The following is a 27,868-nucleotide window of genomic DNA, read 5'->3' as shown; positions in this document are numbered from 1 at the left end:
GAAAAAATGGAAACAAAGCCTTTGTAAATAGAAAGAGATGGAAGAGTTGAAGGGAGAGCAAGGGAATGGGGAAAAAATGAGAAGTAAGATATATCATGTAAAGATTCAAATTCCCAATGATGAATGTCATTATATTGTATACTGAAAATGTAACAATAAACTTAATGAATAAAATATACATATTGACAACAATCTAGTTTCCATGCTTGCATTATAGTAGCAAAGACTGAAAAGTGCAGGAGAGAGTACTGAGCTAGGGGAAATACTAATATAAATAAGAACTGCATGCATCTTAGTTTCTATAATATTTCCAATCTAAGTCAGTATATAGCAAGGAGGAAGTCCTCAATGAATACTATACTTATTGAATAAATGAACAGTCAAAATGTTGCAAAGGAATAAATCAATGATGCAATTTCAGTTTTTATTTTTAAAATCATATATATACATGTATAGTTAACCACCAACCAAATAAAAATAAATAAAACTAAAAATATAATTCATTCATATAATGAAAGGGAAAGCAAACAGCAATGAAGTATGAAAAACAAAGCAAAAAAATGGGGCAAAAGAAAAACTTAATAGCAGTTTGTTATTATATTTATCATAATGAGTTCTTCAATAAAGAAACGATGTTTCTGTTTAAAATAAAATTCAACTACATACTGCTTAAAAAGTGATCACTTAAAATGACTTAAATGTTGAGACTATATTTTGTGTTATTTATCAAGAAAATATGAAATAAAGTAGCAATAAAGAATGTGGTTGATTAATTAATTAATATAATAACTTTGTATTGCAAAATAATGATCACAACTTATTTGCAAATATACATAAAACATTGTCACAAATAATCATATTTGTATATGGTCCCAAAACATCATTCTTAAACAAATTCCCCAAAGCAAAAGCTGTAAAGATGATACAAATTTAACAAACAGGAATGTATTGTTTAAATATTAAACAGTTTTAGAATTCTCACTACTTAAAAATATTAAAGGGTCTGAGTTGTAGAGCATGTGCTTTAGCATGCACAAACCTAAATCAATTTCCACCATCACAAGAAAAAAATTCAAATTCTTTCCTAGATTATAGTTGAATCAAAGAAAAAAGATAAAATAAATGAAGATATTGCTTATTAGATTGAGGGCAAACAGAATTAGAAGTGGATTCAAGACCTTAATCTTATGTAAATATAAATATTAATTATAACATTAAGCAGAATTAATAAATATTTGATTATTATCAACAGAAAATTGTAAATTAAAAATGACAAATATTAAGAGTAATAAAAGAACATGTGTAGAGAAAATTTTAGAATAAAATAGTAATGTACTAATTAAGCTCATATATCTTGAAAAATAAGCACCGGCATTGGCTTGTGATAACACAGAAAACCTAAATATCTAATAATGATTATGGAATAAAATAAAATATTATTTAAACAGATCTATAAGAAAACACTTCGTGGATGAGTAGGTTTATTTAAAACTTTTATCAAACGTTCAAAGAACATGAAACTTCCATGCTATGTAAAAGTAGAGACAAAAGTAAAATTTGGGAAGCTTTTCATTTATGAAGCTGGCATAGCCTTGATTCAAATCTTGAACAAAAATCACAAAGTGAAAAATTCATCACAAGATGAACTTTATGTTATAAGCAGAGATATAAAAACTTTTAAAAAATAAAAATAGAAGTAATAAAAACTTATTAAGATACTAGCATTATACCAAACAGCAATTATACCATAGTGCAGAAATGCGTATTTACTTTCCATAACATAACTCATTACGTGAAGTAGGGCTAATAACCTTTGTTTTTCAGGTTGGATTTCATATTTAAGACAATAAGACTGTTGGAAAGGAAAAGGTACATTTATTATTATTGGCAGTTGAAGAAATTCCATGATTAAAAACCCACAAAATTTAACTAAATAAATTAAGTGCCAATAAAAGATATTAATAAGGTAAAATGATACAAATCAACATAACAGACAATTATGTTTCCAATGTTCTAGTGACAAACAGGTAGAAGGAGGAAAAGGAGGGAAAGAACAAGAATAATTTGCCTAGGAATAATCATAATAAGAGAAGCAAATATGTACATGTATATATAATAAAGTTTAAAATATTTCCCAATGTATATCTATCCATATCTGTGTATATGTCTATATCTTTCTCCGTACCATATTCATAGTTGGGAAGAATAAATATTATAAATATTCTATAAATATTATAATATTTGAACTCTCAGTTTATAGATCTGGTTATAATTCCAGTTAAATTCTTCAAAATATTTCTTTTGAAACTTAACTACACAGTTTTAAATTTTATATAAAATGAGTATGACTAACCAAGAACATGAAAAGATATGAAGTGGACAATTTCCCTACTTGCTATTAAAACCAATCATAAAATGTAAACTTTAAGTCAATGAGATACAGTGGCTAGAAGTGACATGTGAAAGGAAAAATGAAGTTCTAATAGATTTCTGACATGTCACAAACTAACGGACAGTAAAGAACTAGGTAGCAAATGGTGCTCAGGTAATGGGCTGTTAAAATAAAATAAGACTATTAATTCTTTTCATTTTATACACTGAAATGTCCAATGAAGTGGCATATTATTTTCTAAATATATATAAGGATGTACTTTTGACACAAATACGGTAATTTAGTGTCTGGAATCATTCTTGTCCAAATAAGGAAAGTTATTTAGAATCATTATAAGAGTAAAGTTGCCCTGGATTCCATGGAGATTTCCTCCCTTTTTCTGTCTTCCAAAATCATAAAACTGAAGTTACAAGAGTACATATCTTTTTTTGATTTTCTAATTGGCCCATTCTTTGGTTTCATTGTCAAGGTGACATTTGAAAGTTCTTAAAAGGTCCAGTGCCTATTAGTAGGATCCAAACAGAAGCCATCCAGCCACAAATGGCCCTTATGCCACAAGAAATTTACTTGACACAGGAATGTGTGGATCACTGCTTCCTTATCCTCTTTCTACTGGCACAAGTCAGAGGTGCTGTTCCAAGTGTAAAATGTGGGTACTAGCAGCAATTTACAGAGTGTGTGTTGCTTTTCTGTGACTGCTGGTATGACACTGGAAGGTGGCCTGACAGATCATCCCTTACAAATGCTTAATGCCGTCCCTGGGGACAGGAATATCACAAGCCCAGAATAACACAGCTTTTAGCTGCTTGGTGCTGAAAATTTCAGGCAAAATTCCAAAAGCCCTCAAAGCTAATGTCGAATTGATAAAGTGCCAAAAACCTCTCTGGCATTAAGTTTTCACTCTTTATTTTCCCCCTTCAGGTTAACAGCTTGTGAAAATAATAATGTGATAATGCCACCCTGTGTTCCAAATATCTCGAAGTACCATCTTGTTAAGCCTCGGTGGCCCTTTGAGACTAATGGGAATAGAGCTGACTTGTTAATTTTACAGATGAGAAAACCCCACAGGAAATGGGTCAAATGTCTGGGCAATGGCCAACCAGACTTATCACATAGGTCTGAGATTTGAATTAAGTTCTCAAACAAGGGCCAAGTGTTATATATAAAAGGGCCTGAAAAGCTCATCTAGCATCAAAAACAGCCAGAACAAGACTCATACAGGATGTTAGATGGATTAGGGTAATAAACTGGTGTAAGTGATCAAAACAATCCCAGGAGAGGGAACAAGGCTTAGCAATAAAGCACAGTTTGGGCATGTGGCCAATTGGAATCAGTGAGAACCAGCATGGGCCATCACTAGATCTAATGGGGCAGCAAGGGAATCTTAAAGCAGTAAGCAGAGTGGTCTGATGTTTGAGGTGTGTGTGTGTGTGTGTGTGTGTCCCTTTTCTCATAATTACTAGAACCCACTATTATGGAAAGTATAGTGAGGGACAGGAATTTACCCCTTGACTACAGAAGAACATCCTCTTCCCTGAATCCTAGCAATCTGGCTTGAACACATGATCTAACCCAGTTAATGGGATGGTCCATTGCCAAATCTCTAATCTGGAGGAAATGTCTCAAAAAAAGAAGCAAGGGACATTGACAAGCCTGTGGCAACTGTATCCAATGTTCAGTGTGGCAGTGGCACTCCAACAATGTTGCCTGGAATTCTGTCAACCAATTTTTCTTACTTCTTCCTTAGTGTCTCAGGGTGACTCTCCAGGCTTCTTTTCAATTCAGTGAGCTATTTCATATGTTTCTAATAACTTATTTTCATCTAAAATTAACTAGATTCACATTCTGTAGTTTGCAAAGTGGAAGATTGAAATATAGTGGCCAAGGCTGCAGAGAAGTTAACATCAAGCAGATCTAGGAGGTACTAGGTTTGTAGCAGCAGGAACTGTAGGTTTGGAGGAAGAATTCCTCCCATAGAACAACAGAGTTTATGGCAGGAAGTACTACATGCTCTAAATTCCATTTTCTTTTCTTATTTCTATGGAAATAAGAAATGTATTTCCCAGTCTTCTCTTGCAGTTAGGTGTGACATGTGATTGTGTTCAGTCAAAAGAATGTGAATGGAATAGTGTGTGCCTCTTCCACATGCACCCCACTAAGACCTACTGCACATGCTGCTCAAGTTCTTTTTCTCTTCTAGTTTTCTGGAAGGGACAGAGGTCTAGGGTATCTCTAAAAGTCACATGCTGAATATAACAGAGCCTCTGCAAACCTGTGGTCTCTCAAAGAAGCATGACTCTAATTGTTCACCCATCCAGTTCTTACACTTTGCCAATCTATAAACTTTGTTGTGCTTCAGCTCTTATACTTCTTGGGATCTATTTGTTACAGAAAAATCTAAATATACCATGTATGTTTTTAAAAGACCAAGCAAAAATTCAAATTCAGAACAAGGCTGACGTTATGTTAAGCCCTTGGGTTGATGGTCTCAACCTTCAGAGTTCCTCTCAATTAGAAAAAAGAACAGATGGTAATTAGGACAGGATCTCTAAAGATGCATCATTTAGTTATAGATACACCAGTTGGAAAGATACAGGAAAGACAAAAAAAACTAAATGGAGATTTCACAATATGGAATACAATGACAGAATTGCTTGTGAATCAATACATTCTGATTCTGTCTTTGTTATGCATTCTAACATAGCCATCGCTAGATATAATAAAGAAATAGTAACTCTTGTTCTTTCTTTCCCTCTTTAATGTACAGTTTTTCATCTTAAACAGCTCCAATCTTTCTCTCTCTCCCCCTGTATTTTTTTCTTACTCCTGAAGTTTAAAATAAAACTCAGTTTAACTCTTTTCCCAACCTACCACTTTCTCACTCTTTTTCATATGAGTGGTTTCTTTGGGGAGGACTCAAGAAGGTATGGGTAATCGTGTATCACTTGTTAGATTAAAAAAGAGCTTTGAGCATTTACTTAATAATGGTTTGTTGAATGAAAGTTTGGTTTTTCCTTTTAAGGAGACAACATTGTATTAATGTCTCCTCTCCATGTTCAAGTTGGAAGAGACTTTAGTGCTCATTTATTTCAACTGCTACACACACACACACACACACCCCAATAGGGAATCCCATTCTACAGCATCTATGATATGGGTCACAGTGTGCATGCGTATTTCTTGTGATAAATAGCTCACTGCCTTATGAGAAAACTTATGCCATTAAAAGGCAGTCCTCAAGATTAAAAAGCTATACTTACTCTTTATTAAAAATTTCTATAAAACCCAACACAGGTGTCCCTTAATGATCACATATCCCAGTAAAAATTTCCTTGCCTGGGAGTCAATAAATGAGTTTCCAGCTCCACTTTGAAGCTGACAAGCTATCTGATCTTAGGCGAATTGTTCCTCCGTTTCTTTTTAATTTTTTAAATCTTCGTTAGTACATGTTTGAGGTACATAATGATTTCATTCATCCATTCTTCCTGGGGAGTTGGTACATGTACACAGCACATCTTAATTTCTTTTACCTCCTCCCTCCTTCTCTTCCCTCCCCCTGAATTAAGTTTCCTCAACTATAAAATGAGAAATAGGAATAAGATTCTATTTAAGATTAGTGACAAAAATGTTATAATGAAACCTATTCCATACTATGGAGATTTCACTCTAAGATAACTCAGATTCATTAACTAATATTGCTTTGGTGAAGTTATTTAAAACCAGCCAAAATATATTAATTTGTATTGCAACTCCATTCACAAAGATAGAAAAAAAATCATCAAAGCTGTCCTGAAGTCCAGATACAATTCCTCTATTTCTATACCTACTAGTTCCAAAAAAAGTCAAGCACATATAAATTTATATGACTTGTTCTAAGACACTGAAGCCTGGTATCCTTATGTACTCTCAAATCATTAGATTGAATCTGTCTTTGATCAGTTTTAACCCTTCAAAGCCTAGTGTCCCATTTTTGGAATGCCCATACAATGCAACATAATAAAATTGTTTCTTTTCAAATTCTTGTTCATTGACTATTTCCAGATAACATATATGGATTCCATGCAAAAATTCAAAAAATTGCAATCTTTGGCATAAAGGGGTTAAAAACATACAGATATTTAATATATCATGGATAGTCAATGGCTATGTTTTCTATACCAACACCTTGTTCTGCCCAGCACATTCCATCAGTGCCAATGCACACAAAGTGAAAGGGAAGTGAAGAGGTGTTTCTTCCCTGCCATTGTAGTAAATAGAGGTAAGAGACTAAGCTATGTGGAAAAGGAAGCTTCTGAGGTCACTGCAAATTGTTGACTCCAAATGAGTGTTGCACCAAGATGGCTCTTATAAATGGAGTCAGATATTGTGTGACACAGTGTGTCAAGTTTAGAAGTGCAGATGAGATGATGCCAAAATCCAAATAAGGTGAAAGTGCAGAGCACAGAACAAATGAGGTAAATAAAATTGGCCTGCATTCATCCCAGTGACTGGCTGCCTGGGTGTGTGCCTGAGCATTATGTGAGATTATTTGCAAGAGGGCTTGAGATTTTTTGGTTTGAGATTATTTATAAGAGGAGAGCCACATTTGTTTAGAGGGTATGGGATCTGAGAGACAAATTAAAGCGAGAAAAATATAATATCCAGACTTATTTTTCTGGAGGATATTCTTGGTCTTTCAGTTATGTAGACAGTTCCTGTGGAAAGTTCTTAAGTTCTTTTCTAATATTATTTAATATAAATCTCAAATTGGTCCAGTCATATTTAAAGCCATCACATAATAAAAAGTAGAAATGTCTCTTCTGAGTGTAATTGGGACATGAAAAGAACAACCAACAATAAATTGAAGACAGTAATAGAGGACAAAGATCACTTGATATAGCTTGAGCATCTGTAATCCAAAATCCCCAAATCTAAAAAGCTCCAAAGTATGAAACTTTTTGGATGCTGACAAAATTCTACAAGAAGAAAATTTCATACAACATTCTGTTCCATGTAAAAAATTACTAAAATATTCTATGAAATTAACCTCAGGCTATATGTACAAATGTATATGGGGCATAAATAAATTTTGTGTTTAGAGTTGCATCCCACCTCCTCTATCTCATTATATACACTGCATATGCAAATATTCAAAAAATCAGAAAATGCCAAAATTCAAAAATACTTCACATCACAAGTATTTCAGATAATGCATACTCAATTTGTAGAAAGCTCTATGCAAAAGTATCAATGCAGGAAGTTTATCTGTAAAGCTGGAATACTTCCCTTGGGCCCCTAGTGTCCACTGAGATGTGCATAATGTTGCAAATATTAAAAAACAAGCCTAGAACTCGCTTGAAATCAAGCAACATAGTGATGAATAAAACAATCCCAGAAACCCCATAGCCCTCTAACAAGCACACCCCCTGAGACCTTCTTGTAATATACCCTGCTCTGAAGATCTCCCCCATCTGCAGTGGTTCTACTGAAGCTGTATCTAGAACTGCTTCTTCTAGGAAGCTGTGATGGAGAATGATGCAGCAGAGACAAGTCTATGAATACCAAGGATGTAAGAACAATTCCCAAGATCAACTTCTCTCTAGGTGCCAAAAAGTGTTGAAATCATTAGTAACACCTACCTATCATTGCCTTCTATGTTCAGCCACCCTGAAAAGAATCTTAACTAAAGTGGTCTGTATTAACCAAAATTCCCCTAAATCCTGTGTAGCCAAAGGTTGTAAAGCCATAAAAGAGTGAATAGACAACAAAAAGAAAATCCATGAGCATATTTTCACATTGACAAGAAAAGCAAAATGTCAGTCAACTAAATTTAAGATTGTTCACACACACCTGCTGCCACCAGAAGGCTGTTAGAGAGAGAGAGAGAGAGAGAGAGAGAGAGAGAGAGAGAGAGAGAGAGAGAGAGAAGAGAAAAAGAGAGAGAAGAGAGGAAGGAAGGAAGGAAGGAAGGAAGGAAGGAAGGAAGGAAGGAAGATAGTTCACAGTCTAAGTATCATTTGATATTCTTCTACTGTTCAGGTGACTTACACTCAATAATGCTTGAAAAGCTAGCAAAACAGATGGCATCGTAACTTTGTGGGATGTCATGTAGCAAAAATTTCTGGTTAAATATATATAGATAACCATATCTCAACTACAAAAGATAGCTGTAGTTATAAATACATACTAAAATGTTTGCAAAACCACAACAAATATAAAATTTGATACTTCTGACAGTATCGTATATGAATCGCATTATTGAGAGAGGGAGACAGAAATAAAGTTTGATAGAAAATAAATTTCTGAATCTGAAATTCCCTCCTCTACTCTCATTTCAGAGCATAAAAGGCAGTGTATGTCATGAGTCTTGAGTCCTCTGGAATAGAGTTTGCAATCCAGTCAGACAAAATAATTTGTCCAAAGTCCACTACCAGTAGGAAATGGATAGAGCTCATAAAAAGGGAACAATTAAAGTTTAAAATCACGCAGGTGCACTCGGTATTTTATTTTTAATTCAAGAAGAATTATAAAAATGTAGACTCCAAGCAGAATTCAAGCAGAATTATAAAACTAAGGGAAATGAAACTCATTTATCCTAAAATCTAATTACTGATAGGTTAAGAAGGAACAGAAATTCACTCAAAAATTACCCATAACTGAAAGAATTATTTACATTTGAATTGAGAGTTTAGCTAAATAAGATGAATTAAATACCAGTTTTTAAATGTGAATAGAACTATTGGGGGAAATAAATTTTATATTACAATAATATGAAAGATCTTTAATAGACTTTAAAATAAATGGTTCCGTATAAGTAAATGTTCTAAATTACACTTAACTGGTCTAAGATAATTATTTGTTAACTTACTTTTTATGAGACTGTATTCTCATAACAAGTTTGAATAATTAATCAAAATATCTGCTGGGGTCATTCTTGGTAGTAAATCAAAATAACATTTACTCATTGAGTCTGTATATAATATTACAGAACTTTGGATACTTTTAATGAAGGGGCTAAAATGTTTTTGAAAAAACACATTTTTATATTTTTGGCTTGAACAATTAAATTGAATTTTGAAACTAATTGAATATTTCTAATGATGCTAAAAATACTGCCTCAGTGGCCTATATTATTCATTTTATAAAAGGGTATTTCTTACACCTCTTGTTGGCTTTCATTGTATATATTCAATACAAATAAGTTTAAAATTTTATGCTATGAAGTATCCCCCATATGTCTCAACATTAGAATACCTAGACATTTTCTTTTTACATTATTAAAAGTGCAATCTACACTGAAAAAGTTTAACTGTACTTCCAAATGAGTACAAATCAGAAACTATACTTCAAAGAGAAGCTTGTATTTAAAAGGGCAACAAACTGTACATTTGGAACTATTTGCATGTGCTTATGAAAATGCAAAAAGGTAATTAAATGTACATGTACCAACTCCATACAAGGAATGTAAACATTATGTACTGCAAATATGTAATAATAAAAAATTTAATGCTATTTCCAAAGCTATTTAATGCTATCTCCAACTGTTTTGTTCAATTGCAATGCAATTAATTGGTGGTGGATTTAAAAATTTAGATTCTCAAAATTGAAAGCACCCAACATTTATATACCAACTAATGCAATAATGAAACAATTTAAAAATTAATATATTAACAATCTCAAATAATATTTTAATTGGCTAATCCTGACTATAAAATGAAATGAAAGCCCCACTTCTTATAGCTTAAATTTATCCTGACTCAGTTAGACTTTGGAGTTTCTTTTTTCCATATGTGTGAAATATGAGGTACTTAAAATAAATAGTAAGCATTCAGAAAACTTACACTGTTAGATTGTTTGCCCTGGTCACAGTCCCACGTTGTCATGCGTTGCTTAGACTTCTCCATGGTGCTGAAGAGTTATTCATCCATTTGAGAGGGAAGAGTTATTTATTCAAACTGGCTTTGAAATAAATCCACAAACAGCCACCTATGTTAGCAAGTAAAGTTACCTACAGAATTTCTGCAACACCTACTACTGCTTTTTCCTTCAGCTATCAACCAAGCTCAGGAAACTCAAAGTATTTTTTGAAGCAGAAATTTTCACATGTCTATGAAAAAGGATGAGCTCTTTGGAAGACGAAGTTTGCTGATTTTTGCCTGTGTTCTTCAAATTGAAAAAAACATATAAAGAGGACAAGCTATTCAGAGAACAGAGGATTTTAGAAAAGTTCTTGATCTTAGTGCAGAAAACAAGCTCCCAGTAATCCAAAGCAGCCAATGCACATCATGTTATCAATACATCTACTTTTTAATGTAAAATAAAATAAAATAAAATAAAGCTGAGACAGCTTCAGAGCACTGCACACACTGTGTAAACAGATCTGTGTCTCTCTAGCCCCAGCCTCTATCTGCTGAAGATTATCACAGCAGAAATCAGGCTCTTGTGCCTTTCACAGATTATCTCTTTCTGAGCCTGAGATGTATAAAGAGCCACATGACACCAAATGATGTCATCTCTAAAGCAGGTCACAGTTACTGCTGTGTGTATATGTAGTTCTTCTATTAAGTATCTAGCATAGTGTTTTTCATGAAAATCTATTTTCATTAAATGGTATAGTCTTCTACCAATATTTTTAACCCTATTGATACAGTGCTGTGAAAAGGAAAATCAATTTGCCACTCACATGTGAAGGAGAATCTCTTTTTAAGCTAGGATCAGCTTCTGGTGCTACCTTCAAAAATGGATAATTGTAATTAACTTATGGATAAATAGTGAAGAAGGGCATTACTCTCAAGGAGCTGCAGGAAACAAAGGTTCTTTAAAGATACAGAGTCTACTTTTAAAGAACCTCTTAGAACTTTCAGTCTTCTAAAAAATAAAAATTAAGGCAAATGTCTTCAATTCTTAACATTTCATTTAATGAAAGAAAGAAAGAAAGAAAAAAAGAAAGAAAGGAAGAGAGAGAAATATGTGATGAGAAAAGCTTGTTTCCTTTCTGTATAATGTGTTTCTTTGCTTTGTTTAGTTACATGTTATAATTTGAGATTTTTAATCATAATTGACAGTAAATAGTTATTCAATCCCCTTTTATGGCAAAAAAATAATTCTCACAGCCAAAGGGAAGAATCATTTGAAACTAATCAGATTAGTAATTACTGAATGTACAGAGTGGGGAAAAAAATAAAAACCAAGACAGATTACATTAAGGTACAAATTTCCAAAGATGAATGTCATTATATTGTATACCGAAAATGTACCAATAAAATTAATTTTTAAAATAATGAATGTTTAATTTTTTAAAAATTATAGTAAAACACAGATTGACATTAACCTCTGTCAAAATACTTCCGCTTACTTCAAACACACTTATCTCAACATAGTTGCCATTTTCTAAAGCAGTTATGAAGGTTTTCTTTCCTGAGTATCTTTAATTACACTGTTGTAGCTACCTCCATGTCCTGGATTGATTCAAAATGTTTAATTTTTATGGTCATTTTGACTTTGGTGAAGAGCTAGAAGTTTCATAGTGCCTGATCCAGTGGAAAAAAAATAGATGAGGATACATTGTAATGTTTTTAATTGAAGAAATTGCCACAAATATTTTGAATCAATTCAGAACATCTAGGCAGCCACAACAGTGCCAATTGAAAACACAAGAGGACTTCCAGAACTCATTAGAAAGTGTCAAGAAAGATGGGATAAGTGTGCTTGAGCTGATGGGGAGTATCTTGAGGGAGATTAATGGCAATGTCTTTTACTGTAATAACTTTTTAATTTAAACATTCACTGTATTATTTGACCATACATTGTATTTCCTCTTTTAAACACTATAAAACCAAAATAGATCAAACACTAGGAACTTTTCTGGAGAACACAGTATTCTGTCATACTTTGAAAAAGAACCTTAAGTCTGAGGAAAAGAAAACTGCACAACTAGTGCTTCTAGGCAAATCTACTAAAACAATGGTGATTGTTTTTGCATCAAATCAGGAGAAACTTGCTTCAACACCTCCTTGAGGCATATCTGCACAGTACTAAAACATCCAAAAGAAACTGAGGAGAAAACTGAATATTTGTATGTTTTAGGTCAGATAAGTTTCCCAAATAAAACTGATTTTTTTCTATTTCCACAACTCGGTACCTTTTCCTTTTAGAGGGAGAAAGGCACTGGAGATTGAACCCAAGGCTTCATGAATACTAAACAAGTTCTTGAATACTAGCTATGTCTCCAGCAAATACTTTCTATTACTTTTACAATGAGGAATATTATGTGGAAATTTTTAAAAATACAAAATCTCAGGTCCCTTCTCTCAGATATTTTCTGATAGAATAGGTCTGCTGTGGTTCTGGAATACGCATTTTTTAAATCCCCCAAGTAATTCTTATTTAGTAAATAGTGCAATAATTCATATATATCAATGTATAGAATTATATAAAATCCAAGTAAGGAAAAAATACTCATGATACTTATCATGATAAAAAGACAAACTGTTGTTACATTAAGTGTTCAGTGTTGGGGTACCCTCTTCCCACTTTGTTGGGTTCCAGTGACTGTTATTTTCTTCCCTTCTTCCTCTTCACATAGCCCGAAGTAATTACCCAGATTGGAGGAGTAGGAAAGGAATGAGACCTCTGTGGCCCAGGATCTGCTTCCCTGCTCAGGATCCACTTGGCCTTGCACTGCAGGTGAGGCCAGCAATTTTTAATACAGTCCGTGACTGATAAGTTTCCATAATACCAAAGTCCAGTAGCAGAAGACCCAATGTTGCCCCAGTCAGAGTTACAACCACAAATCTGTGATAGGAAATACAGCTGAGATTTTGATCTCCCTCTGCCTACATGTCTTACCTTTCGAAAGAAGTTCCTAAATCAAGAAGGGAAAAGGAATTATTTATAGACTTCCTAAAACCCCATTTTCCAATAGTACTGTTGTTTCACTGACTGAATTTTTAAAATCTAAATCTTACTAGCCAGTTAATGTAACAAGTTTTATATGTGAACTAACTTAACAAAATTTTCATTTGCATATTACAGCTGTATTTGGTAAAGACCTACAAAAAAAGGAGATGTTATGTGTAAAACTTTACCTGGAAGTTTTACACAATGCATTGCTCAGTTTATACTAATTTTATTGTTGACTTTCAGAAATTCTAGACTTGCAATCTTGCTTTAATTACCAACTCTAGAATAGTGTTCCCCCAAGCATGATCCATAAATCAATAGTTTAAAAAGATGTGGATCATATTGGGTTTCATGGTCAAAGAAGCTTGGGGATGTGAAAACAGTACCCTCTTTCTGCAGGTTCAAAATTTCTATAAACTTAATAAAGCTCTAAGAAGCCATGGAGCAAACAAATTGGTTTATTTCACCTCTCTTCCAATTATCTATTAATGTTCTACAAAATTACATTCTAGGCACCACATTCTGGGAAATTCTGCTCTAGAAGATATTCAGCAGTCAAATATTTGTTACTAATAATACTCAAAGCTTCTATACAATTAATCAATGAATAGTTATTGAATGTCTCTTATAAGTTATCTTGTTACAAGAGTTTCCAGTCATGACTGGGTATGTAAATTTTGTAGAGACAGAAGTTGTATTTGTTTCTTTTCTTTATGTTTTTGGTGATCATTGTATCTCCAGTTTGACAAAGGCTTGGTACACCATGGACACTCAAATATTTATTGAATGAGTAAACAAGTGATGTAGTCCTAAACCAAGATATAAACAACTGCCTGTCCTTGTGAAATCATTCTTATTTGTAAAAGGAAAGTCTGAAAAGAGCTCAAGACAATGAGATTTCCAGATAAAAATGGATGTGACAGTAGATCACACTCCAGTTCTACATCATCCAATTTCTCCTTGCATCTTAATGCATCTTTTATACTCATCCAATAAGTGAAATGTTCATTTATAATGGTGAAAATGTAATTTGTAAAAGATCATGTACTTTAAGTCTAAATTGGTGTTCCAACACTTTATCTCACCTAAACTGTAGAACAAAGACAAAATTTCTGAGAGGACAAATGCCAAATCTGTCTACAAAAAATTATTTTTCCTCAACTATCTTTATCAAAAGTGAGCTACTTTTGAATTTTCCATCTATATATGTCTGTAAGTTCTGAGGTCACTCAAGAAGCTTTATTATCTTGTTACCAGGGACAAATGAGTCAGTAATCAATGAATTATCAATTTTGCATATTATTCAGACTTTAATATTAGAAGTCCTTGGTTGTACATTATTAATATAATTTCTGAAACTTTGGGAAAGAAAACATTTATTTTCTAAGATTCAGGTTGAATAAAAGAGAAATATATATATAATATAATAATATAACATATATATGTCTCTATACATGTCAAAAAGTCTTTTTACGTAAGTTACTATATTCTCTGAACTAAATTTTGGGATAAATAGACTGACAGAGAAATTGTGCTACTCATGGTCTGAGAGACAGGATAGAAGATAGAGTTTGGGTGCTGAAACATTAAAACTCATGGGACCTAAATTTATAACAGCTGGGTATAAGACTAAAACTTGCCCTTGACCAGAAAAATCCAGGTTACTAAATTATTAAGCAGTACAAGGCTTATGTTCTCTGTAACTGCACAACTCGCAAGATAATATTGGAAAGGGCCCTTGAAAATCCTCTAGTAGGGTCTAGTTTTCCCCAAAAAATGAGCCTGGCTTTGTAACAAGACTCTCTCCCATTAGTTACCAGATGTTTCCTGACATATTTAAAAGTTGGGAAGGTAAAAAGAACAATCAAATTTGGAGGCAATGAAACCATCTGCATATAGGTGCATATGTCAGGATTGACCCCAGGGTAGTACAGAGTTCAAATGGTATATTTGGAAAGGCTTGGTCAGTTATATTATCATTAATCAGTGAATATCCAGTCATTATTGCTAAATCCAAGACCACTGAAAAAATGCGATTAATCTGAGGGTTCCACAGCTTCCTCTCTAGGACAAATGAGGTAAGGGCATCTTCAGGTGGCCCATTTAGAGCCAAAGGATTTAAACCTGGTTTCACCTTTAGAATTTGAAAAGTAGTATTTAAAGACCAAAGCTAAAATAAATGCTTATTGTATTCTTTTTGTAGCATGCAGCTCCAATCTCAGAATATAAATATTCATTCTGGGATGCAAGCTGTTTCTCACGGATTCATCTGAAATATCACAAACAAGCACTTTAACTCCCATTCAGTTTCAAGTTAAAAGTTCTGACTCTACTCTCCCCATGCTTCCCACAGTATTTTGAGTATTGGATATTATGAAGACCAGATTCAACTAACATTTATTGCAAGCTTTCAGGATCATAGGCTCTATGGTGTTTTTCTAAAATACATGTGCCACTTAATCTTCACAGTATCTATCCATCTCTGAAGTAGGTATTATTTCCAGTTGCAGGATAAAATAAAACTACTTAAGTGATATGTCTTAGACTCAGAAATTGTGGCAAAGCTTCTTTTTTAAAATTAGTGTATGTTTGCAATGCATAATAGTTACATTTACTTTGAGAACATACACACATATATATGCACACATATATATATCATTTTTGATCATTTTTGATCCCTTTACCCCACTGCCCTTCCCCTGATCCCTTTCCTCATGTCCAAAAAGTTTTCCTCCCTGTTTACTATCATTTTTCTTTTACTTTATTCTTTGAGTCTTTTGTATTTTAAGTTTTTCATATAAGAGAAACCATGTAATATTTCACTTTCTGTGTCTAACTTATTTCACTTAATATATGATATGGTCTCTAGTTCCATGTATTTTCCTGCAAATGACATGATTTGATTCTCTTTTCTGGCTGAGTAATAATTCATTGTATATATATTCCACATTTTCTTTATCAGTTCATCTAGTGATGGACATCTAGTCTGTTCAGAGTGCAGAAGAATGAAACTAGACCCAGATCTTTCACCTTGTACTAAAATCAAATCAAAATGGATCAAAGACCTACATATAAAACCAGAAACTATGAAACTATTAGAAGATAGCATAGGGAAACATTTGAAGCCATAGGCACATGCAAGAACTTCCTGAACGAACTCCAATAGCACTGGAAATAATATCAAGAATCAACAAATGGGACTACATCAAACTAAAAAGCTTCTGCACAGAAAAGGAAACAACAAAGTGGAGAGACAGCCTATAGAATGGGAAAAAAAAGGTTTTGCCAGCTACTCTTCTGATAGAAGACTAATATATTGAACATACAAAGGAAGGGCTGCTATTTTAAGTGTCCTTTCCCCAAGCCAGAACTTTAGTTCATGAACCACACTGCCCCCTACAGCCCTGGCCATAACAATTCTGAAATCAATAGGAAGAAGGGGCATAACCGTCAAGGTAGGCTCATGGAGCTAATTCAAACTAAATGAGACTAGAATGTCTCCAACCAATTTAAAATAATTTTCTGGATTTATCTGAAAGAATATATGCTAATGCTTTCCAAAAAGATTATCAGTCTCAGAGTTTACAATACATATCCCATAGTTTCTATTTTATTCTATAAGGCAAATTACAGATTTCTCAGACTGAAAACTAGAAGTGTAAGTATTTTATCATGTGAAATTGACTATTAAAATACATAAAGCATTTCCATTGTTGTCATCTGTGCTATAAATAATATTTTAAGGCTAAAAAGTTAACTCTTTACTTCTCAATTTGATACCCACATTTTCCATTCCACTATAACAATTGTTATTCAAAATTCCTACTTTTGAAATAAAATTTTCAGTTACCCCATAATACACTGTGGTATAAGTGCACTTAATATGCAAATTGCTAACATAACTTAATATCATCTTCCCTCCTGTTGCTCTTTAATTTGCCATTGAACAGCTGAGGTATGAGATTTTTAATCAAAGAGCACTGAATGAGGCAATTTATAAAATCAAATGGAGTTTTTCAATTGTTTTACTCAGTGTATAGCTATCAAATTGTAAAATAGTCTTAAAAATGTATTAACTGATTGCTGCCCCTACAGATTGACCCTGCGTAAATGCAGGGTTTAATTATTAAGTGGTACAGCACAAAGGAAAAGTAAAACATCATGCTCCAGACCAATGTGCAACCTGAGGCAAGTTAGTCACCTCCTTATGTCTCATTTTTATCATCTGTAAAATGGAGATAATAATAGTGTCTCTTTCATATGATCATTGAGAGGATTAACGAGATAATCCGAGAAAAGTATTAGCAAAGTGCCTGGCACGTAACAAGTGCTCAGCTCTTATTTAGATGATGAATTTGAGAGCTCATATTTAAAAATTACTGTTGCTCCATATTTTAAAGCAGAAATATTCTGAGAGCTATATTAACCATTGTGCTTAGCCAAAACAATCAGAGCAGAAGCATGCAGAAGTGTCATTCTAAGCTCAGCACAGGGATTCAGTCAGATCAGGGATCTGGTTTCCCATATGGTGCATGCCTGGGGCAGACAGCGAGGACAGGAAGGAATTGCAGTTGGTATGGGTATGGGGGGTTGAGGAGCAGCTGGCAAGGCTCAGGAGTTAGGCAAGGGCAGTTGGCTTCCAGTTGAGGCTGCACTAGAGGTTAATAAAAGGAACGGAGGGATTTGAGACAAAACAGGCAGCTGGTCAAATTTGAGACGATTATCAATGGTCTAAGCAAAACAGCAATAGCTCAAACCCAGAGAGTGAAGGCTGAGGTTTAACAAGCTGGATGACATCAAACAGGAGTCAGGGCCTGGAAAACTCCACAGGAAGCCCCTCACTGACACATATCATTTGACTTAAAACAAAGATTTTTTTATAAATTAACAAACAACATTGTATGATTTTATTACATACAACATCATGTTTTGAAGAACTGATGACTTTTAACCCCAAAGTTCCAAGCAAACTTTCTGGTTGTGCCTGTATGACCCGCTTAGTCAGTACATACCTGAGGTCATCTTATTCCTCCATAAACTTGAGAGATACTCACTAGTGGGCTGTAAAACCAAGTCTTCCTACCTAGGGATCCCTGAGAAAGCTTATGAGCCCAGGGGATCCAGCAGTCTGATCAAGGTAAAGCAGAATCATCTTCCTTTCTTTGGGTACTTTTTCCCCAAATGGGCTGCAAGCCCCAAAAGATGAAAGGTTGAATCTTCCTGAAAGCAACCTTGGCAAAGTGATGATCATGACAAATTAATAAAAAGCTTAGCTAGATCTATCAATTCCAAACAATTAGCATAGTATTTTAAAAAATTATGTCTTGGATATTTTACCTGCCAGACAAACTAGAGACTAAGAAACATCCCAACATCTTATATTTTTATCTTATATTTTGTACACTTAATGTCACACCACTAATACTAAAGTCATTATTATCATCAATAACCTCTATCAGAATTCTAGACAGGGCCTGGTTGTTTTTGATTGTGGATTCCAATAATGCTTTTTGAAAATCTGCTTTGACTCTTACTGTGTGTAGGCAATCAAGAGTGAGCCAGACTTCCACACACTATAGAGCCATCTTTGCTCTATGACCTCAGAGCTAAATGATGATGAAATAGTAGACAGCAGTATGTCTCCCCACATTAGTCTGATACACCTTATGAAAAACCCAATTGCTAGGAACATTTGAGGGAGGCAATATAGCTATTAAAAAGCATCAGGGGATTGTGAAGCTCAACTAAATTAAAGAAGGTAGAACTATTAACAAAGGAATGCAGAGATATAAGTACACATGATGACCCCTGAGAGGTAAAGAACATGCATTTATGCACAAAACACCTGAGGTGCTAGCATCAAAGTGGCACAGTAGTGTCAATATAACACAGGAACATTTTCTTCTAGGATTTCAATAAAACAAAAAGGTTAAGCATCCTAAAACAGCATTAAAACTACTAGATAATTGGACTCAGCTACAGTTGGCAACTGTTCTGAATTGGAGTCTGAAAAGATATAAAGGAGTAAATTAAAATCTTTACCATATAGACGAAATGATTCCTAATACTGAGTTCCCCTCATTCAGATCAAATCTTCAAAGTTATTTAATTTACACTTTCTATCAGCATTTACAGGGAAAGCATCTTGAACATTCAACTTGTACTGAATATTTTACTAACAAATCCCCAGGAATGGAATTAATATGAGAAAATGAAAAAATGGAAACAAAGTCTTTGTAAATAGGGAGGGATGGAGGGGTTGAAGGGAGGGCAGGGGAAGGGGGAAAAACAAGAAACAAGAGAGATTATGTAAAGGTGCAAATTTCCAATGATGAATGTCATTATGTTGTACACCTAAATTATACCAATAAAATAAAATTTAAAAAAAAAAAAAAAAAAAAAAGCCCAAGGTCTACACAAACTTGAAGCCCAGGCATTTTCCAATGTTGTTCACATACGCCCTCTAGTGACCATGAGGTCAGTGAACACAAACCATTTTTCCAAGAAACTGTCTTCAAATGTAAGGATTCACTAAATATTCAATTTTGCTGTCAGTTAAAGAGAGATCTGCCACTTTTATTTTCACAGCTATAAACTCACCTTAGTCCCTCTTGTTAAGAATCCATATATAGATAAAACTATTAAAGAAGATGCAATGAGGTCATCTGAACATGGTCACATAAATTAACCATTGCTTGATCCTGATATGAATATACTGTTTTGAGAGTTGAGAAACTTTTCTTACAACTTAATAAACATTACATCAAAATCGTAAATAAATATATTTTATATAATTATTTTATGTAAATACATTTTATATAATTAGTTCATTTCCCTTCTAACATTTCAGCATTTCGGTGACTGGACTGGTTATAAATTACCACAATGGCTAAATCCAAAAAAACTAGTTTCTAAGTGCCTGATAATTGACTTCCTCCAACATTTGGTGTTTTTCTTTAAATACAGACTCAGGAGATTCCTTCATTCCTTAATCCTGTACGCAGAGGTTCTTAAATTGACAGACTGTGGTCTGCAGGCCAGGATTGTTTAATTTTTAAATTTTCTTAATAATTGCCAACATTTAAAACTCTGAATTTCTTTCTGGAGAAAGGATTGTCTTTGGCAACATCGCCCTCTATCCCCACATAGCATCTTTCCAGGGCTGAATGGGCTGCCCCTTTGGGGTGGACCTATGCACTCTATTTAGCCACAGGTACACTGAGCTCACATGGGTTGTTTATCTGGCCACTGAGTCATGACTGTTTTTAATTATTCCGTAAAAGTTTTTGCTCTAATCCTAATAACCAAGCTAAGCTTCTATCATATCAGCATAACACAATGCTACCAGAGGCACATACTGAAAGACACATGCCTTTATAAAAAAAGCGAACAAAAACCTCACTTTAGTAATAAAGAAATGAGAACTCACAAGTGAGACATTTTGGTTGATTTCAAATGTAATCTATTTTTTCCAACTTAATAAAGTTTACTTGTATTTATATATGTTTTTCTTTGTTTTGAGGTCACAAAACTCTTCCCATGTAGCAAATGAGTAACATAGTTCCTCAGAGTCACAAACCACCTGCTCACATCCTAAGATTTCTCTCTTTGAGCCAGAGATCAGGCTATGGAGAAGTGGTAGCAAGTCAGGCCAAGAAAGTAGAACCATGACACTCACAGGTGTGCTGCTATCGGAAAAGGTGTTCATGCTCATGGAGCTGCTCAGCTTGTCAGAGGAGACAGAGGGTGGGGAAGGGCTCCTCTTCTCCAGGGGATCATGCCGCTGCAGGTACTCACGCCATGCTCGCTGAATGCTGTGAAAAAAACCAGCACATACTCTGTCACTCCCAGGTCACTCGAGACAAAGAAAATGTAACACAGAGAACATGCCTCAGGAAATCTGAAGACATGAGATCTAACTCTATTTGGGCCACTGAGTTTCACTTTGTTTTCCTGGGTTGATTTTCACAGACCTGACTGGGCTAACTCAGCATAAGCCAACTTGGAAAAAGTCATTCGTCAAAATCAAACCAGTTTGCACACATAAAGGTACATTGTTTTACAAGGCACAAAATCTTTCCATTTTTCATCTTATATTTCAAATGAGAATAATAAACAGGTTGACTATCATATGTTCATTCAGTCAGTATCATTGTTAAGGGTCCGCTCTGCACCAGGGTCAGCCCTAGGCTCTGGTCAGGGGCTCTGTGGTAGACACAGCAAAGGGGTGCTATTTGCACAGACCTCAAGGTGAAAGGTGGAGCTCATGACATTGTGTAGTGAAATCTGTGTGGTCACATTGCTGGCCCTGTTCTCAGGACAAGACAGACAAGAGCACTGCAGTCATAGGTTTTACATATTATGGGAGGAAATAGGCAATGTATAAGAAAGAAAGAATCTGAAAATATTATATACTATTAAAAAATTAAAGTAACATATTTTAGGTGAATATGTAAGATTCCATTCAAGGAAATGCTTTATTTCCTATGGTTAGTATCAGAAAAAGTGTTTTTCTACTTTGATAGAAACCTCCGGTGTGTGAAAGCTAAGAGACTTTTCCCCCATTGATTAGCTCTTAGCCCTTGAGATAGACAACTAGGTCTTTACAGATGGTCACTAAACATAATCTAACCTTTCCTAAGGCTTAGTTGGACAAGTAGCCCAACTGTCAAGATCAGCCCTTTTAAAATAATTTGAAACAGTTACATTAATTCCATCACTATCTCTTCTAGACTCTTGGAAATATATGCCATTATATAATTCTTCCACAAACAATCTAAGTCACTATAGCTATTTCTGTATAAACAAATGATATATTTTCATTTGGCTAGGATGACTAAGAGACCATCAATTCTCAAAAGTCAGAGGACAGAAAGAACACAAAAATGCTGTCACATATTAAGGCTGTATGGTTTCTCCCAATTAATTAAGGCTTCATGAATTATAGTACTCAAGGAAGAACCCAGAAGCTGCAGTGAAAACCATGCCTTGGGGTCAGGGTTATCTTCCTTGAAGCTATGAAACCTCAGCTCCTAAGGTTTTTACTTGGGGCCTCTTCTGAGACCCTATGAATAGCTCTTAATGGTTTGCATAGCATTGCAAAAGTAAAATTACTTTAAGTGTCCTCCAAATTATATATATACTTCAAGCTCCACTAAAGCAGGCTGTCATCGTGCTTTGAACTGAATTATATTTGGTCACTGTTTTATGATACAATGCTTGGTCAAAATCAATCTCTCTTCCCTTCTCTTCTCTTTTCTTCCTCCTCCTCCTCTTCTCCTTCCTCTCTGCCTCTCTCTCTGTGTCTTTGTCTCTGTCTCTCTGTCTCTTTGTCTCTTTCTCTCTGTCTCTTCCTCTCCCTCTCTCTCTTTCTCAATATTTAAACAGACTCTCAAAGAGAATCATGTAAGAGTGCCTGTCTAAAGTTTGTAGAGTCATTGTTTCTTCCAGGACCTATTTTATTGAAAAGTAGCAAACTTTTGGAAGTTACTAGTGATTCCACACTATCTGCAGTTTTTGAGGTCTCCTATTGTCCAACTAAAAAGTTCTGCCCCTTGAGGGCATCTAAATCAGTAAATTTGTCCATCAAGGTCTCAAAAGGTGTAACATTTGAAAGACAGTTAAGAATTTGAGAATATTGACAGTCTATATAATACAAGCATGTTTTCAAAATTTCAAGGCACTCTACTCATCTTTTTTCTTTTAAAAACAAAAGAATCACCGTAATTATCGAGAAAATAAGGAACACACAGTGGACATTTGTAGTAGTATTACATTTAGCTTGTTGAACAGCAGGGGGCGGTGTTATACCTTTAAAGAACCAAGCAATGCTAAGCAAACCTGAGGTTAAAAGTTTTTCAAAGAATTTTCTTAAACATCCTCATTTCTCTCCTAATTTTATGGAATCTGGAAAGTGACATAACAATTTTCCTTAAATCAGAGATTCAGAAAACAACATTTTTTTCATTTAGCAGAAAAGAGAATATTGATAAGAATATTTAATACTTTTTAAATGTATGTTAAAAACATTTCTATGCCCACTGATTTTCATAATGCAAGAGGTATTTTATTTTTTAATATTTAACTTATAGACATTGCTCATATATATGGAAACAATTTTACTTCATAGAAAGCACATTATATATCTTATTCTTTTTTAAACTTAATTTAATATAATAAATATTTCCCATGCATTATATGTCCTTCATAATCACAGTGCTAAAGATTGATAAATAAGCTGGATGATGTCTTTAAGTGGGTATCAGAGGTTAAAATAACAAGTTCTTTGCATCATATTATGCTATAACCCTAAATTACTACATTTTTTAATGGTAGAGCCATGATATTATGGTTATGTGTACATGGTGGTGCACTCTGTAATCTCAGCACTCAGGAGACTGAGGCAGCAGGATTACTATGAGTTTGAGGTCAGACAGGGATACATAGCAAGACTTTTTCTCCAAAAAGAAAGAAAGAAGGAAAGAAAAAAAGAAAGAAAGAGGGAAAGAAAGAAAGAGAAAGAAAGAAAGAAAAGAAAGAAGGAAAGAAAGAAAGAAAGACCAGAAAAGGAGGAGGCCCTCAAGTATGAAATCTAAATATTTAGGAAAACAATATTTAGTATACACATAACTTTTTTTTCCTCTCCAACTTTCCGGTCATTCTTTACCATGAGTGAGTTGTGAGAATGGTACTATTACTGCAGTGGTAGGTTTTTCTCTGCCCAATATTACATTCTCCTTCCTTTGGCACCAATTTTCCTTTGGAGACCACCTTCAGTCTGTGAGCTATGGAAGAGGCAGATCCTACCCACCACTGCAGAGGGTGGCCCATGTGCCTGGGATGACCAACCAGAGAACAGTGATTGATTCAGGAATACTGCTATAGTTTAGATGCTAAATGTCTTCTGTAGGCCCATGTGTTGAAGGTTTGGTCCAAGGGTGGAAGGGACTTCAAGAGGTAGGGCCTAATGGGAGGTCCTTAAGTCACTGGGGTCATGTTCTTGAAGGGATTATGTACCCTAGTCTTTTCCTCTTCCACTTTACTCCCTGGCTTGTAATGTAAGTGGTTCTGCTCTGCTATGTACGTCCAGAATGAAGTGCCGCCCTGACACAGGCCCCAAGCAACAAGGCCAGTTGATCATGTATAGAACCTCCAAAGCTGTAAGTTAAAATAATCGTTTTCTCTTTAAAATTAATTGTCTTGAGTATTTTGTTACAATGATAGAAAGCTGACCAATACAAAAGTGCACATACTTCAAGCTAGGCCAGTGAAAGATTGTTGTGGGACTTATTACAGAGACTTCTGAGAAAGAGGTCCTCCCTTTCCCCTTAAGAGTTTAAGTAGGTAGGATGTAAATGAAAGTTGTCAGTGGCACTTTGTCACAATACTGGGAGAGTCCATGTGATAGTGAAGCAGTTCTATAAAGAACAGAGCTTACATGATGAGAAAAACAGATGCCTGATAACCTTACTTCACCACTTAAATCTAGCTGTATTTGAAAAACATTTGCCCATGGGTGTTTCTGTTAGATGATCCAATATAGTCCTTTTTATATGTAAATTAGTTTGAATTATGTTTCTGTCACAACCAGGAATCCTTACCAAGTTTCAGGGAACAAGAAGGGAACTAATCATTAGACGTAACACTTGGGCCAGATCTTCACTCTCCCCATTACATTTTGTTTCTTCCTTACTATTTAACATTGAGATTCCATCTTACTCCAGAAAGAAAAATCAAATAATGACAAATGCTGCCAAGGCTTCAGGGAAAAGGGAACACTTCTACATTGTTAGTAGAAATGTAAATAAGTACAACCACTATGGAAATCAGTATGGAGATTCCTCAAAACACTAAAAATACAAATTCCATTTGACTCAGTTATTCCCCTTCTAGGTATCTTCCAGAAAGAGTTAAAGACATCATATTGCAGAGATACTTGCACACCCATGTTTATAACATCACAACTCATAACAGCCAAATCTTGGAAGAAGCTGTATATTTAAGTAAGTACATAAACAGATGAAGGATAAAGAAAACGTAGTGTTCATACACAATGGAGTACTATTTGACATAAAAAGGGATAAATTTGAGTCATTTGTAGGAAAATAGATGCATTTTGAAACCATAATGTCAGGTAAAATAGACCAGCACAAAAGCTTTAATATCACATGATTTTTCTCATATGAGAAACCCAAAATATAAATCAGTTAAAGAGCAAAATAAGGGGCTGGAGATTTAGCTCAGTGATTTCCCCGTCTGCTGCATAAGCACAAGGACCAGAGTTCAATCCCCAGTACCAAAAAAAAGAGCAAAATAAAAGATGGATAATAAGAAACAGAGAGATAGGGAAAAGGGAAAAGGACCAAGAGAGAAGAAGTAGGGAGGAGAAAGGGATGAAAAAAGAATTAAGATGTGTTATGTATATGTACCCAACTTCCCATGGTGAATTTAATCATTAAGTATTCCAAACATGTATTAAAAAATGTTTTAAAAGGTACAAATAAAAAAGTAAGACCATGTGTTTGGCTTATTACATACTGATTTTGAGTGGATAAATGGAACCCCTATTCATCTAAGCCATCTAAGCCTGTTTGTTGAATACTCTATATGCAATTAAAAGTTATCCTAATAGATAGGTCAAGTTTTATTTATTTGGTGTTTACCCCCACACAGTATCCTGATACAAACTTGTGTGAATGCCAGTAAAGAGCTACTGGTTTCCACAGCATCTCCTGCCTTCAACTCATCTACCTTAGTGTCTTCCAAGTTTGGAACTCTTCACACCCTACTTTAATTGATCATACTTCCAATTCCTCATCAGAGTATGCTCTTCTGGTCTTTCTGCAGATTTCTTTACCAACACTAGCACCCTCACGGATGAAAATTTGGACAAGTTGGGTCCTGGATATTTAACACTCTTTTCTTTAGTGGGAAGATATTTCAGAAATAAGACACATATGAGGTTAATGAGTTCAAGAGAGATAACAACATTCATGAGATTATATTAAACTCTCAAAAAGAAGAATATCAGATTAGGCCAGACCATACAACTCTTTCCCAGCAAGTCTACCCCATCCTCCTGATTGTAAGCCCCAAGGGCAGTGCCCACATGTATGTATCATTGTTTCTACAGTGCGAGGAATATAGTAAGTAGCTGATTAGCAAATGTATTCTTCTAACACTGTGTTTCAGAAATAGATTAAAGAAAAATTTTGCTTCATGTGGAAATGTGTTTAAAGTGATAGAGATTCTTGCTTGGTTCTAATTCTCATTAGCTGTACCCTTAAGCAAAATGCGAAACACACTGGCCTACATTTTGCTTATCCATAAAATGAGAATAACAGTAATTTCTTTATAATTCTTGCAAGAAGTCAAAGAGAATGTATAGAAGTCACTTAGCTCCAAACTTGACAGAGGTCCTAGAGAAATGATTATACTTGCTTAAGAAAAAGACTTAGCAAATACCGCCAAGTAGTTTAAGGTAATATGTGAAAATCATATACATTGACATGATATTCTGGATTTTTGAGAATACTTAATGGTATTATTTTGTTAGACCAAGTTGATATAAAAATATACTGTATTTGGAAAAGATACTTTCAAGTGGAAAAAAAGTCACTAGGCTAAATGTTTTTCTTGAATTTTCTCCTTGAAGGCTCACTTTAATCTCCTATGACACAGTTACTGATGTCATTTTACAGAGGGATACTGAGGCCCCGAGAGTTTGCCAGCATATTCAATGTTATGCAGTAATGAGCAGAGCTGGGATTTGTACCTAGATTCCTCAAATTTCAAAGTCTGCTGTCAACTACTCTTCTTCTAATTAAATTTTTTAGTAAAGCACATACACATTATGTTCAAACAGATGCAATTTAACAAGGCTTCATTGAGAAATACTGAACGGTCAACATTGTTTGAGGGATTGTCTTCCTTCTCCAAAGTCTGTCTCTCTCTCTGTTATAGAATCTAAGTATTGTTTTATCACAAAATCAAACACATTAATAAAAAAATCAGGGAATGAATTGAAATGTTTAATGAGAGACTTTCAAAAGATGATTTGTATTCAATATAGAAAGTCCATGACTTATGAACAAGTTCCATTCTGGGAGAATACTCTAAGTCAGATTGTTCATAAGTATGACAAAGTAAGTCTTATACACCTTTGTCACAAATATACCAATGTGAAGCATTAAAAAACCAAACACACACACAAATATTGTACACTATCACACTGTACAGTAAACACACAGAAGTATAACTGTGACAGTGTCTGCCAGATACATGAGCTATTTTCTCAGTTTGTTCGAATCTGTGGATGTTCATAATGTGAGGTCCGTATCCATGAAAGTTTGCAACTGGAATGTTCATAAGTTGAGGACTTACTGTATATGTCTCTTGTTCCATCACAAAATGAGTATATTGTTAAAACATAAGGAAAAAGATTGCACACAGTGATGGATGATGTCTAAGTGATGGATAGTGAAGATGTGTTTGAGATCTTGCTACAACATGCAGATCCTGGCCCTCATAAGCAAGGCAGAGGCCTGATGGGACTGGTGACTGCTCCTTCTCCCGAGCTGCACCCCACCCCCTCAT

At 34.5% G+C, this 27,868-nt stretch overlaps 1 protein-coding gene across 2 annotated transcripts in view; it reads right to left on the bottom strand.

Annotated features, from left to right (window-relative positions):
* Window positions 1–27,868, bottom strand: part of Schip1 (schwannomin interacting protein 1) — an 809,964-nt gene that overhangs the window by 584,272 nt on the left and 197,824 nt on the right. Inside the window, exon 4 of one of the 2 annotated variants that reach the window (XM_004834522.4) lies at window positions 20,952–21,087. In XM_004834522.4, the coding sequence (XP_004834579.2) occupies window positions 20,952–21,087 (136 nt within the window). Of the gene's footprint in view, window positions 1–10,212; window positions 10,835–20,951; window positions 21,088–27,868 lie in introns of those variants that run through there. The other variant, XM_087186439.1, reaches the window with a different exon arrangement.

This window comes from Heterocephalus glaber, unplaced genomic scaffold (genome assembly GCF_053883595.1).
Source record: "Heterocephalus glaber isolate CG9 unplaced genomic scaffold, H.glaber_assembly_v1.0 deba00001504, whole genome shotgun sequence".
Lineage (NCBI taxonomy): Eukaryota > Metazoa > Chordata > Mammalia > Rodentia > Bathyergidae > Heterocephalus > Heterocephalus glaber.
This window is presented reverse-complemented; position numbering and strand designations above follow the sequence as displayed.